Source organism: Natrix helvetica, assembly GCF_964273705.1.
Source record: "Natrix helvetica genome assembly, chromosome: 1".
In the NCBI taxonomy this organism is placed as follows: Eukaryota; Metazoa; Chordata; class Lepidosauria; order Squamata; family Natricidae; genus Natrix; species Natrix helvetica.
The window spans coordinates 75,184,462-75,197,169 of NC_138548.1; the positions used below are offsets into that span (position 1 = coordinate 75,184,462).

The 12,708-nt window shown below is 39.1% G+C and overlaps 1 protein-coding gene across 1 annotated transcript in view; it reads right to left on the reverse strand.

Annotated features, from left to right (window-relative positions):
* Window positions 1–231: 231 nt before the first annotated feature.
* The window catches only part of TTC9 (tetratricopeptide repeat domain 9), a 37,757-nt gene continuing 25,280 nt past the window's right edge, over window positions 232–12,708 (reverse strand). Inside the window, exons 2-3 of the mRNA XM_081934981.1 lie at window positions 11,593–11,775; window positions 232–1,127 (exon numbers count right to left, since the gene is read on the reverse strand). Of these exons, the coding sequence (XP_081791107.1) occupies window positions 1,048–1,127; window positions 11,593–11,775 (263 nt within the window). The 3' untranslated portion in view covers window positions 232–1,047. The remainder of the gene's footprint in view (window positions 1,128–11,592; window positions 11,776–12,708) is intronic.

Sequence of the window (12,708 nt, forward strand, 5' to 3'; positions counted from 1 at the left end):
CACATTCATGAAGTCAGATATTCTGGGTTTAAAAGGCAGTTTAGAAGCTAAAACTGGGTTTCTGACATTTGAACAAACCATGCCCTAAAATTTGGACATTGTTGCCTGTTTTGCCTGTATTGGATAAACCGATGAATGTTTTGATTTGGGGGGATTACAGCTTGATCTCGTTGAAGCCTTGAGTTAAAAATAACAAATGAAAACAAGCAGGGAAGTATCAAGACAATGTGTAAGAATTGCAAGCTTAGTCCAGTGAACCAGTAATATAATTTAGCACTGTACAAATATTAGTTAACAAATTCTCACAACACCCCCTGTGAGGTAGGGAGACATTTTTGTTCCCTCTATACAGATGGAAAAAAACTGAGGCACAGAAAAGTTAAGGTGTATATTAAGATGGTGGCAAGCCCATAATTCAGTGCTTCAATTTCTATAATCTGAAAACTAATTATAAAACCATGCTTCCCCTTTATGTATTAGAGCCCAGCCATGCCTTCTAAGAAATAATATGTGGGGTTTTGTTGCCTGTTAACAACATACATTTGATATTAAGTAATTGTTCCAGTTTTCATCCCCATATAGAACAGCATCTTTTACATTCTCATTTAGATATTATCCCATGCCCAAACTCTCAACTTTGTTGAACATTCTGTACTACGTAAAATGTACTACGGGAGTTCCATTATATATATGTATATATTTTTTCTTCATTAGCTATTGTCTTCGTAGTTGAAGAGAAAAGGAGGATCTCTGGAAGGCTGCTGTGACAAAAGTAGCAGAAGATAAGCACAAGGCAAAATGAATCCTTTTTCTATTGCTCTCTTCATCCAAATTCCCAGAGCAATTGTGCTAGGAGGACTAGAATGTTATCACTAAGCCAGCAAATAGCCAATGCTAGATCCAGGATCTCTTCTTAGATCAAAAGTAACATCAGGAGAGGAGAGAAAACTTGTAAAATCTAATGTGAAGCCAATGGGAAGGACAATTCAACCAGTGATCATTTAGGGGAGGACGTGTCCATTTAGGCCCACAGAACTGGGTTTCTTCTTACAATGTTTCTTTTTCCCTCTGGGAACATCTGCTAAGCTTCATTTCTGTCAGCTGGATGTACCGTACAACATTGGTATCTGCAGGGAAAAATAATTAAAATACATCCACTTAGCATAACTTTCTCCTTGAAATACACAACCACCACTTTGTAGATCGTATTCCCAACTGGTAATAAAATAAGGGAAGGCTATTTTAGGAGAGATCAACCATCAGCTTGAGAATATGGCTAGTTTTTCTATCATAGAACTCAAATACCAAGCCAAAGTACTTTGCTAAACTCAAACCAGACTAACTATATGATGACATTAGTATGTGAGGTATATATCATGTCCTTGTTACCCACTAAGCACTGAGGGTATTCCAATTAGCATAGCCTCATTTACTCCTCTCCACAACCTGTGTTGCCTATACATGCAACATGTATGAAATAACCATGATTGACTATTCTTTATATTTTGCAAAGGAAATAATGTGACTTTAAATGCCAATGGTGCAATGGAGACCAGCTCAAAATATAGGATTTGTCTTATCAGTGGGTATGCCAAGAAGCTAGCTGTTGGAATGGTTGGATTGTGGGGCACCCGATCTTTGTTGATAGTCCAATTCTTGAAATTACCTATCCTTTGTCTACATTGACGGGGTACATAGGAAAATTATGCAGATATTTAATTCCTACCATATCATTGTAGTGTCAATCTCCTTGAATATGTATGCAGCAAAAAATACAGAAATTGTCCTGATTACTGCATTCAGGCATGAGTTAATATATAACAGTGATGGCGAATCTTTTTTGGCTCGCGTGCCATAAGTGGGGGGAGTGCAGGGGGGGCGTGTGCGGGCATGCCGCACCCATAATGCAATGCGCGACTCCCCCAGTGCACATGCGTGCACTACAGGCGCTCCCTCCATTTTTACATTCTTTTTTCGCCCTCCCCAGGCTCCAAAGGCTTTATAGGAGCCTGGGGAGGGCGAAAACAGCCTCCCCCGGACGCCCTCCACAGGCATCAGGGAAGCCTCCGGATGGTCCCTGAAGTCCTCGGAGCGCTCAAAACGACCCTCCGAGCAAACCGGAAGTCACTTCCCGTTTGCTCGGAGGATCGTTTTGAGCGCTCCAAACGCTTCAGGGACCGTCCGGAGGCTTACCTGAAGCCTTTGGAACGCTTAAAACAACCCTCCGAACAAACCCCAAATGACTTCCGGTTTGCTCGGAGGGTCATTTTGAGCGCTCAGAAGGCATCAGGGAAGCTCATGAAGCCCCGGAGGGGGAGGCGGGGGAGGCTCTTTTTGCCCTCCCCAGGCTCCTATAAAGCTTCTGGAGCCTGGGGAGGGCGAGAAATGGCTTTTAAAAAGGGTGAACTCAGCTTGGAAATTTCATAAAATATCTGGTAGGGAATCTCTCAGCCTCAAAATATTGTTTTTTCAATTACCACTCCCAACAGTCTCAATCATCATAGATAGCAAGGAAGAATGGTGGAAGTTGCCACTGAGTGGAATCAGGAACTCTGTAGGTTGCCCATCCTTACCTGAGAAAAAAGATACATATTCTACACATTCAAAGTACAAATATTCATTTTTTTTTATTAAAAAAAATACCCTGTTTCTCTTTTGATGTAGATATAATTTCCTGTTACGTTGTCTGCTCTTTTTATATGATGTCATAATTCAGCCTTGTACTGATCAGGAAGATTGAAAGATATATTCAATAAATAATGAAATATTTATAATTTGGAGAGCAGCTAGGAAGTCGTTTTATCAGTTCCCTTCATAACTCTTGTACTGGTGGCTTTAAGAAATTGAAGCTGGAAAACCGAAATGCCGCTACTTTATATATTGTGCATCATACCAGTCATAAAACTCCAAAGAGCCTTCAAAATATACAGTAGCGACAAATACCATCTTTGCTATTAAGACAGTGTTCAAACCTTGTAATATGTATAATATATTCTCTGTCACTTGAATCTCCACCCCCGCCCCTTCTTGTCACAGATATGAAATCTTGAATATATGCCGAGTGAACTAAGAGGGATAATTACCTAGATAGGCTTAAAAATCACACATCCTGAAGATCACAGACGAATTTCTAAAAAGATAGACAAGAGGTGTGTGATAGGGGGATGGGCAGGGGGCCTAAAACGCCATGTATAAAATGCCAAATAGAGAGCATATCTTTTTTTGTCAGCACAGAAGGAAATGGACCCAGTGACTTATGGATAAGTTCGTGCATATGAATAATTTCTCAAATGCATTTTCTTTTCAAGATCTGGAGATAAAGTAAGATTTAATCAAAGATATAACGTTTTGTTGCAAAAAAATATATCCCTCAGCCAATTTTTACTGCATATTCTTGGGCTTGGTTATCGAAATCCTAGGTAAGGTATTCTTCATGGAAACCGTTTTTGCAAGCTTTACCCCTTTTTTCTATACAATTGTACTAACAAATGTGTCATAAGGCAGGTGTTCTTGTTCTTATTTCATTTTACACATTAACATGATTTTCTTAAACCTCCAACTGGAAACATAATCCTGCAACTACCCCTCCCCCCAATCAATGTGTTTATGCCGCCCATGGCTTGAGTTTGGCTTAACTTGATGTTGCCAGCCATTGGAGTTAATTTATCCAATTATACTTACACTGTTTGTCGCTTAGCATAATGATGAATACCAGAATTTTGACAGTGGGTTGGCTTCAGAGATGGCTTTAAGCTTATAATGTTCAATTTTTGATGTGTGAATCAATTCATCTGGTTTATTAAATCAAAGCATTTTTAAACAAACGGTGGCTTTTATTTCTTTCACATACTTTAGCATGTTGCGTGATATTTTCATTTGTTTAAAAAAGCCTATAAAATGTCTTTGAGGATGTATGACAGCTCAAGAGACTTTGCTGATCCAGAGATATGCACCGAGAAGCCGAAAAATATAATGTAAGTATGTTGCATGGCAACAGTGAATCTAACTAATGGCAGCAACCAGGACAATTTCAAGCTGCACTGCACTCCAGAGGGAGGGAGGGAGGGAAAGAAGGAATTGCATATCTTTTTTATTGTAGATATTCATTTATTGACAGGTGGGCTATAATCACTCTATTACAGTCCTCATTGTGACCTCATACTGTGAAACGTACCAATCTAAAGTCTTCCATATTTTTCAAACTTGGGGGTGGGGTGGGATGGGAGTTTGCTGGGACAAATATTTGCCTAGATGTTATTTCTCCTTGATTTCACAGTCAGATCTGTCTGCTGTCTAACATCTGATTATATAGATCAGGGATAGGTCATCTGTTAGTGCCAAAGTCTCCCTGGACAATTTGAGAATATGTCATGGTTGCCATCATAGAATTGTTGGCATAGAAAATCAACCTGTTCATAAGATAGTTGCTACGTATAGGGGACATGGTCAGTCACAGAAGTGCCATGTAATAGAATAGTCATCCAAGCACCTGAATCTTCCTAGAACTCAAGCTGGACTTTGCTTTGTAAAAACTACTTCCTGTTTACATTTAATTAAAAATACTTTTAAAAAGTCAGGTAAGGCAGTCAAATGAGCACATTTGTTCATGAGCACCATACTTTGACTTAGGTAGCTTCTGGAAGCTTAACCTATAGATCCATAAATTGGCAGGAATAAGGAGGTTCCCCATATGATGTGGTACCCTATTTTAACATGGATAATAGCTGAAACTATCTGGAGCATGGTGGCTCAATGGCTAAGATGCTGCGCTTGTCGATCAGAAAGGACGGCAGTTCAGCGGTTTGAATCCCTAGTGCCGCGTAATGGAGTGAGCTCCTGTTACTTGTCCCAGCTTCTGCCAACCTAGCAGTTCGAAAACATGTAAAAATGCAAGTAGAAAAAATAGCCACCTTTGATGGGAAGGTAACAGTGTTCCATGCGCCTTTGGCATTTAGTCATGCCAGCCACATGACCACGGAGACGTCTTCAGACAGCGCTAGCTCTTTGGCTTTGAAACAGAGATGAGCACCGCCCCCTAGAGTCAGGAAAGACTAGCACATATGTGCGAGGGGAATTCTTACCTTTACCTTTAATAGCTGAAACAGTATGCTTTATATGCAGATGGACTCCACACTCTCAAAACTTTTATATAAAATCGTGAAAGACTTCTGCCAATCATAGATACTTAGGATCAAGCAATTTCTCATGAGGAGAACATAGTGGTCTCTTTACATGATAGACATGTTTCTCACTAATATTCATGTTGCTTCCATTAATTAAACAGTCCAAAATTAATGGCAACTTCTCCAATGGCAATTTCCAGTCTACTTTCTCTAAATCATTGCATCTCAAAAGTTTGGGGAGAGCAGACAAAACGCTGGACTTCTCCAATCATTTAATGCATCAGTGAAGATTAGGAACACCAACCAACTCCCCGTCTGACATTATGGCTATGCTTATCAAGAAGCGCACCTAAATATTTTGCATTTTTCTTAAAAGAGAATGCCAGTAAAGAATAACATAGTATTGCTTAAATTTCATAACACTAAATCTTTTCTCATTCCTCCCCTAAATCCTTTGAATTGCCTTGCAGGATTCCATGATACCATTTCCCTTTTACCTTCAAATCTTTCCTCAAGCCTTGTTTTTGTTAAGCTTTCAGCACATCTGCTTCTCATGTCTTGATGGAGCTGCATGTAAGCAAGCCCCAGCATCTGCAGGTGAAGCCACTTGTGGTAGTTCCCTATTTATATTTTCATAAATTCCCTTTTCTGTGCTTTTTTCCAAGTATTATTTTGTAAGCTCTGTGGAACTGACATTTGTCTGCTTGTCCTCTGGAAAGTTTCATGTCTATCATTCATGAAAAAGAAGAACCACCCCAACAGACATAAGGATGAAGATCAAGCCAATTCTTGTTTCCTTTGCTTGAGGGGGAAAATGATTGGCATTTTATAGTAGCAAGGCTGAACTTGCCTGGACAGAGGGATCCTCACAAAATTGTCAAGGCAACATTTTTCTTAATCACATCATGTGTCTGGCCTATCACTTCTGAAAGGTTTCCTGCCCTACTACAAACTTCATCTTCTAATAAAAGAATGGCTCAATTATCTCATATTCTTCTCTACTTTTTTTTCTGATTGAGGTTAGGGGACAAAGGTAGAATGCAGTTCAGGCAGGTTAGTTTTCCATACTGTAAGCTCTTGGCAGAGAAATAAAGAGGTATAAAAGACATGCCTCACCAGCAGCAGGTTTTTAGAACACAGGATTCATCTCTAAAATATATTCCTGCTTACTCAGTGAAATGAGCTTCCACTGGGTTGTACTAATGTGCTCTTACTAAATCCATCAAATTCTTATGTACCACAAGTATGTGGCCTCCCCCACTTCCCATGCCATTATTTCATAAGCATGGGTGTAGATAAAGGAAGGTGGCAGTAAGATAGGGTAGATATCATAAATTACATAAAATGTGTAATACTTTGAGGTTCAGTTTTGTATCAGCTTCCAAATATGATTTTACTTGATTCACTCTGTTCTAAAAACATAGAAATTGATTTTAAAAAGCAAGCAAACCAAACTCATAAATACCACTTTGGAAGCAGCAGCTACAATAATGGGTAGGTTACATGTCAACTTGTCAAAAATGAATTTCAACAATTCACCCAGGTGAGTGCAAGGCAGAGGAAAGATCAATAGAGTTTGGCAGATGTCTTACTAAAGAGTATCTTGGAGATAACCTTGGAGAAACTATTTAGAGATATTTCAACAAAAACATATGCAAAAATATGCACTGAGTGTAGGAAACAGGGAAAGCATTAACAAGAGACTCAGTTAATCTCCTCCCTGGGGTATAAGAGAGAGGGAAGGGAAAACACATAAGGCCACATTATTCTGTTGGTATAACCTATTTAAATAAAAGATAGTGCTAGTCATCTTTGGAATCCATTTCCTGATCTGGTCAATTTTAAAGGGCTGACACTCTGACAAACACAAATACAAACTAGTTAATCACACACACACTTATTTAGAGCAGGTATTGAGTTCCAAAAAGTTATACCTGAGTCAGTGACAGTAGGGACAGCTGCCAGTGCAGCAAACTCCTGCAAATGTTGGCTTTGAATTCAATGGCGCGCTTTGCACTTCTGTGAAAATGAGTGGATTTGGTGTGAGTTTTATTTGAGGAGTTTCAAACTTTAATCACTTTTAGGAACCTTTGGATCTAATCCTCTTCCTCCAGATAATCCACTAAATGCTTTTCTAAATAAAACTTTTGAGTCCTGTGGAATCTTCTGATATGTATCTAACAACAGGTAAGAGGTCAAGAGACTTAAAATGATCTCCTCTCCCATCTTCTTGGGTAGCAGTTTTAGATCAAATGTCTCCCTCTCCTCTACCATTTAAGAAACATCTTCTCCAGATGAAATCGAGCATGAAATGTGTAAATGTTAAAAATGGCCAAATGTGAAATAGCTGTTAACATTAGTGGGTTCTTGAAGGTTCCTTAGTGCTAGGGAAGGGGGGGCAGCAGCAACTGAAAATAATCTAATACTCCCCTCTAATTAATTTTCATTTGGAAGAAGTCAGACATTTCCTGTGGTTAAGTGAGATGCAGAGTAGATATGACAAGCTCTAATCTAACCAGGCTGACTGAAAGGGTATATAAACATATTGGCAGAGCAAATACAGGCTACACAGCTGTCTGAGACGAACGAAAAGCGCTTCAGGCAGCATCAAGCCAAGCATGACAGATGGAAGCAGGATGTCTTGTGGGATATGAAGAGGACAATGCAAAGCAAATGTCCAGCTTGCCTTATGAGTGACAGAGAGTGGTTTGTTTGTATACATCTTTTGCTAGAGAAGACCTTGACCTTAGCTTTATATTAGTTCCAACCCATGGAGTCTTCTGAGCAAACAGTTCCCTGCTCATTAGCTAACTCTTTGTTGATGCCATTTTGACAGCCACGAGAACCTGCTAAAAATGGGAGAAATCTGAGTGAAATCTGACATTTAGACCTTCTTCCCGAGAAATGATTGGCATCCTCCAAATACACATAACTACTAATAGGTTTTTAGATAATGCAGCAAAGTTGTCCTGCACAGTCTTTAATGCCAGATGCCGGAATGAAAAATATTTTTTAAACAATCTGTTCAAATCTATCTTTATTCACCTAGTTTTGGAACTTATGAGCTAGACTCTTGTATTTATCTGTGTCATGCCCTTGACTCCCATTTGACAAATGAATAGAATTCCAACGCTCCCCCACAGTAGACACATCAGTACATTGATCAAAGTGAGGGGAATATTAGACTTAATTCTCACTAACAGAGAGGAAATGATAGAAGGTGTTGAGGCCACAGGAACCCTGGGGGCAAGTGACCATGCAATATTGGAATTCAACATTATGCAAACACAAGTAGTAGAACAAAGTCAAACTAGAGTCTTGGATTTTAAGAGAGCTAATTTCAATAAATTTAGAGAGAGCTTGGGAAGAATTCCATGGATGAGAATCCTCAAGGGGAAAACAACTCAAGAAGCTTGGGAAATTTTGAAAAATGAGATTGCAAAAGCTCAGCCTAGCACAATACCAATGAAGAAGAAAAATAACAGCTCCCAAAAGAAACCAGCATGGCTGCATAAAGAACTCTGACAAATTGAAAGAAAAAGTTAAGCATAAAAAGTGGAAAGAGGGAACAAGAAAAAGATTAAGGAAACAATTGGTCCATTGCTGGGAGAAAGTGGCAAAAAGGTGACAAGCAACAGGGAGAAAGCAGAACATTTAACTCATTTTTTGCATATGTCTTTACACAAAGGGATAAAACCAACCTATCAAAAACAGCACCACAAAAATCAGATTAGGAACACAAATTGAAATAGGGAAGAAAATGGTAAGTGAGCACCTGTCTACCCTAGACGAGTTCAAATCACCAGGACCGGACGGATTACACCCCAGGGTTCTGAAGGAACTGGCCGATGAGATCTCAGAACCACTGAACTATATCTTTCAGAGATCCTGGGGCACCGGGGAACTGCCAGAGGACTGGAAAAGAGCTGATGTGGTTTTCATCTTCAAAAAAGGAAAAAAAGAGATCCAGGAAACTATAGACCTATCAGCCTGACCTCAATACCAGGAAAGGTTCTGGAAAAGATAATCAAGCAACGGATTAGCGAACATCTAGAAGTAAACAAAGTAATAGCCAAAAGCCAACATGGGTTTGTCAAAAACAGATCATGCCAGACTAATCTTATTGCATTCTTTGGCAAAGTGACAAAATTAGTGGACCAGAGGAATGCCGTCGATATAGTTTACTTGGACTTCAGTAAGGCATTTGATAAGGTAGACCATAACCTACTACTAGATAAAGTAGAAGAATGTGGATTGGACAGCATCACCACCAGATGGATTCGTAACTGGCTGACCAACCACACTCAACGTGTAGTCCTCAATGGAACTGCATCTACATGGAGGGAAGTATGCAGTGGAGTACCCCAAGGCTCTGTTTTAGGCCCAGTACTCTTCAACATCTTCATCAATGATTTGGATGAGGGAATAAATGGAGATCTCATCAAATTTCAAATGACACCAAGCTGGCAGGAATAGCCAACACTCCAGAAGATAGGCTTAAGATACAGAAGGATATTGACAAACTTGAACATTGGGCACTATCTAATAAAATGAAATTCAATGGTGAAAAGAGTAAGGTTCTACATTTAGGCAAGAAAAACGAAATGCACAGGTACAGTATAGGTGGTACCTTGCTCAATATTAGTAACTGTGAGAGGGATCTTGGAGTCCTAGTGTACAACCATTTAAATATGAGCCAGCAGTGTGCAGCAGCTGCCAAAAAAGCCAACACAGTTCTAGGCTATATAAACAGAGGGATAGAATCAAGATCATGTGAAGTGTTAATACCACTTTATAATGCTTTGGTAAGACTACACTTGGAATACTGCATTCAGTTTTGGTCGCCATGATGTAGAAAAGATGTGGAGACTCTAGAAAGAGTGCAGAAAAAAGCAACAAAGATGATTAGGGGACTGGAGACTAAAACATATGAAGAATGGTTGCAGGAACTGGGTATGTCTAGTTTAATGAAAAGAAGGACTAGGGGAGACATGATAGCAGTGTTCCAATATCTCAGGGGTTGCCACAAAGAAGAGGGAGTCAAACTATTCTCCAAGGCACCCGAGGGTAAAACAAGAAGCAATGGGTGGACACTAAATAAGGAGAGAAGCAAGTTAGAACTGAGGAGAAATTTCCTGACAGTTATAACAATTAATCAGTGGAACAGCTTGCCTCCAGAAGTTGTGAATGCCCCAACACTGGAAGTCTTTAAGAAGATGTTGGATAGCCAATCGTCTGAAACGGTATAGGGTTTCCTGCCTAGGCAGGGGATTGGACTAGAAGACCTCCAAGGTCCCTTCCAACTCTGCTATTGTATTATATTGTATTGAATAGGAAAAAAAGCTTGATCACCATTGCTCCACCTCTTTCAAAACAGACATAAGACATGTTTTGTTTTTGAATGCAAAAAACATTTACCTGCAACAACCCACCAGGATTCAAGTTATCTGCTCAGTCTGACTTCAAGGAAGGGCCTTCCCAGGTCAATAATAAGGGCAAGCAAGAGAGCAATCTTGGCATCCACTTCCCAAGTTTTCTAATCCCCCTTTCTCCAGAGGATTACCTAAAGTTAATTCTTCTGAAAGTAATGAGTAACTCTCACTACGATGGAAATTTAGTGGCTGGACCGTTTTTCAAAATGTGAACATACACATATACATATAAACACACACCCATATTTCTATGTACCATTTTCAGTGTTTCAGTTCTCAGGTAACCAGACCAAAAGTGCTTTAAATAACGGATTGAAGACCTTTTCTTTGTTCTGAACTATATTTCCCAGTGATACTACGTCAGAAGCTACATTCTGATGGCATCTGAGATTAATTTCTCTCTCTTTCTCCCCTTCCCCCTGCCCTCAAACTCTCTTTTACTAATAGTCCTATTATTTCTCCTTCCCTCTTCCTGATCACCCAATGTTTTGCTAGGAGAAGGATAATTTTTTGCATAGATCTGAACTGATAACTAGCAGAAAAGTTTTGAAATTAGAGTATGGGACACAGGTGCTAATGAGTCTTGTTTTTAAAAAATTTGTGAGTCCCTCTAAGTCCACCTTTTTGTTTCTGAGATTCATGTATTACAGAGTACTTCAAGACCCATGATGCGACCTAAGAATTGTGGCTCAAAAGAATAGAGACCCCTAATTTTTCTGTGCTGCAATCCTGTTTCCCTGCATCATATTTATGATTACTACTGTTAGAGGCAGGGAAACATGCAAGCATTCACACACTTGCATGTTTCCCTGTTTCTGTCAGTAGCAATCATAAATATAATGCAGGATTGCAGTTCTGAGCAATTGCACTTTTCTTATATAGTTTTGTGGATGGCAAGTGTTAAAAGAGGAGCAGAAAAAAATGACCAGAGTTAAAATAAAGGAATTTGTTCTGAGTAAAAATACATTTTTTTAAAAAAGGAGAGGCAAACAATGCTGATGAGAATAGAGTAACAGTGGATGATCTCTTGCTAGTACCTGTTGGCTGTCGAGACCTTGCTTCTTTCAAGTAGTAAAGGGCCTTGTTGTAGTCTCCAAGGTGATAGAATGCTACTCCTGATCGGTAGAGTGCCTTGAAGTTCTCTCCTTCTTTCTTCAGTACTTTCAGGCAATATTCTTTGACCCGCTCATAATTCACCAGCTCAGCTTGAAGTAGGCAGGCTACAGGAGAAAAAGGAACAGCAACTACTACGGTGTAAGTCTATTTTAGAGAATTATTCTTTCAAGATCAACAAGGGAAAGGATGTGGAGTTGGATGAAAAGGAGACGACTTAGGAAATGGTATTCTCATTCAGCTGAGCATCAGATCCCATTTTCCAATCTCTAATCTCAGCAGAAATAGTCTACACTGCAATTAGAATTTGACATAAAGGTGGCATGGATGGATGGGTACCCTCTTGTTTGTTTGTTTTACAAATGAGTCAGGAATTCCCTATGCACCAAGAATAAAACTTTGTACAGACAGGAAGATGGTTTCAAACTGTATGATAAAACAATACACACACATACAAAGCATATACATATAATGCTGAATTATGTGGTGCGGTTTAAAATATATTAAACTAAAGAAAAATAGTATTATGAAAACATAAATATGGATGCTTGAACTGCAAAGCTACTTAACATGAAGTCATTCATAATACCCAATAATATTTTCTTTTTAAATTGCATACTTTTAACTCAACAACACTTGCACTTTATTTTCTTACACAAAGCCATTCACAACGATCTCTTTCCACTTTCTGTTATAATCTGAAGAAATGCTCTGTGATCAATAGCCACACAAGATGGGAATAAGACTCTTGTTCATACAGAAGCTATGCATATATATGGAAAACTAAAAGTTGATTCATAACATTTGCATGCCCAACTGCACTTCCCCTTAAAAAGCTATAAAGCTGCTACATAGTGCTTTGGATTGTTCAACATATCTTCTTTGAATGAAGGCATGAGACTAATTTATTTAAAAATATTTGGGAAAACCATGGGACCATATTTACCAGGACTTCTCAAATCAGCCCTTTGTCGCTGAGAGATACAATGCACCCACTGAAGATGCAAACTCACTATATAAGCACTGTAGTTATTTCAAAG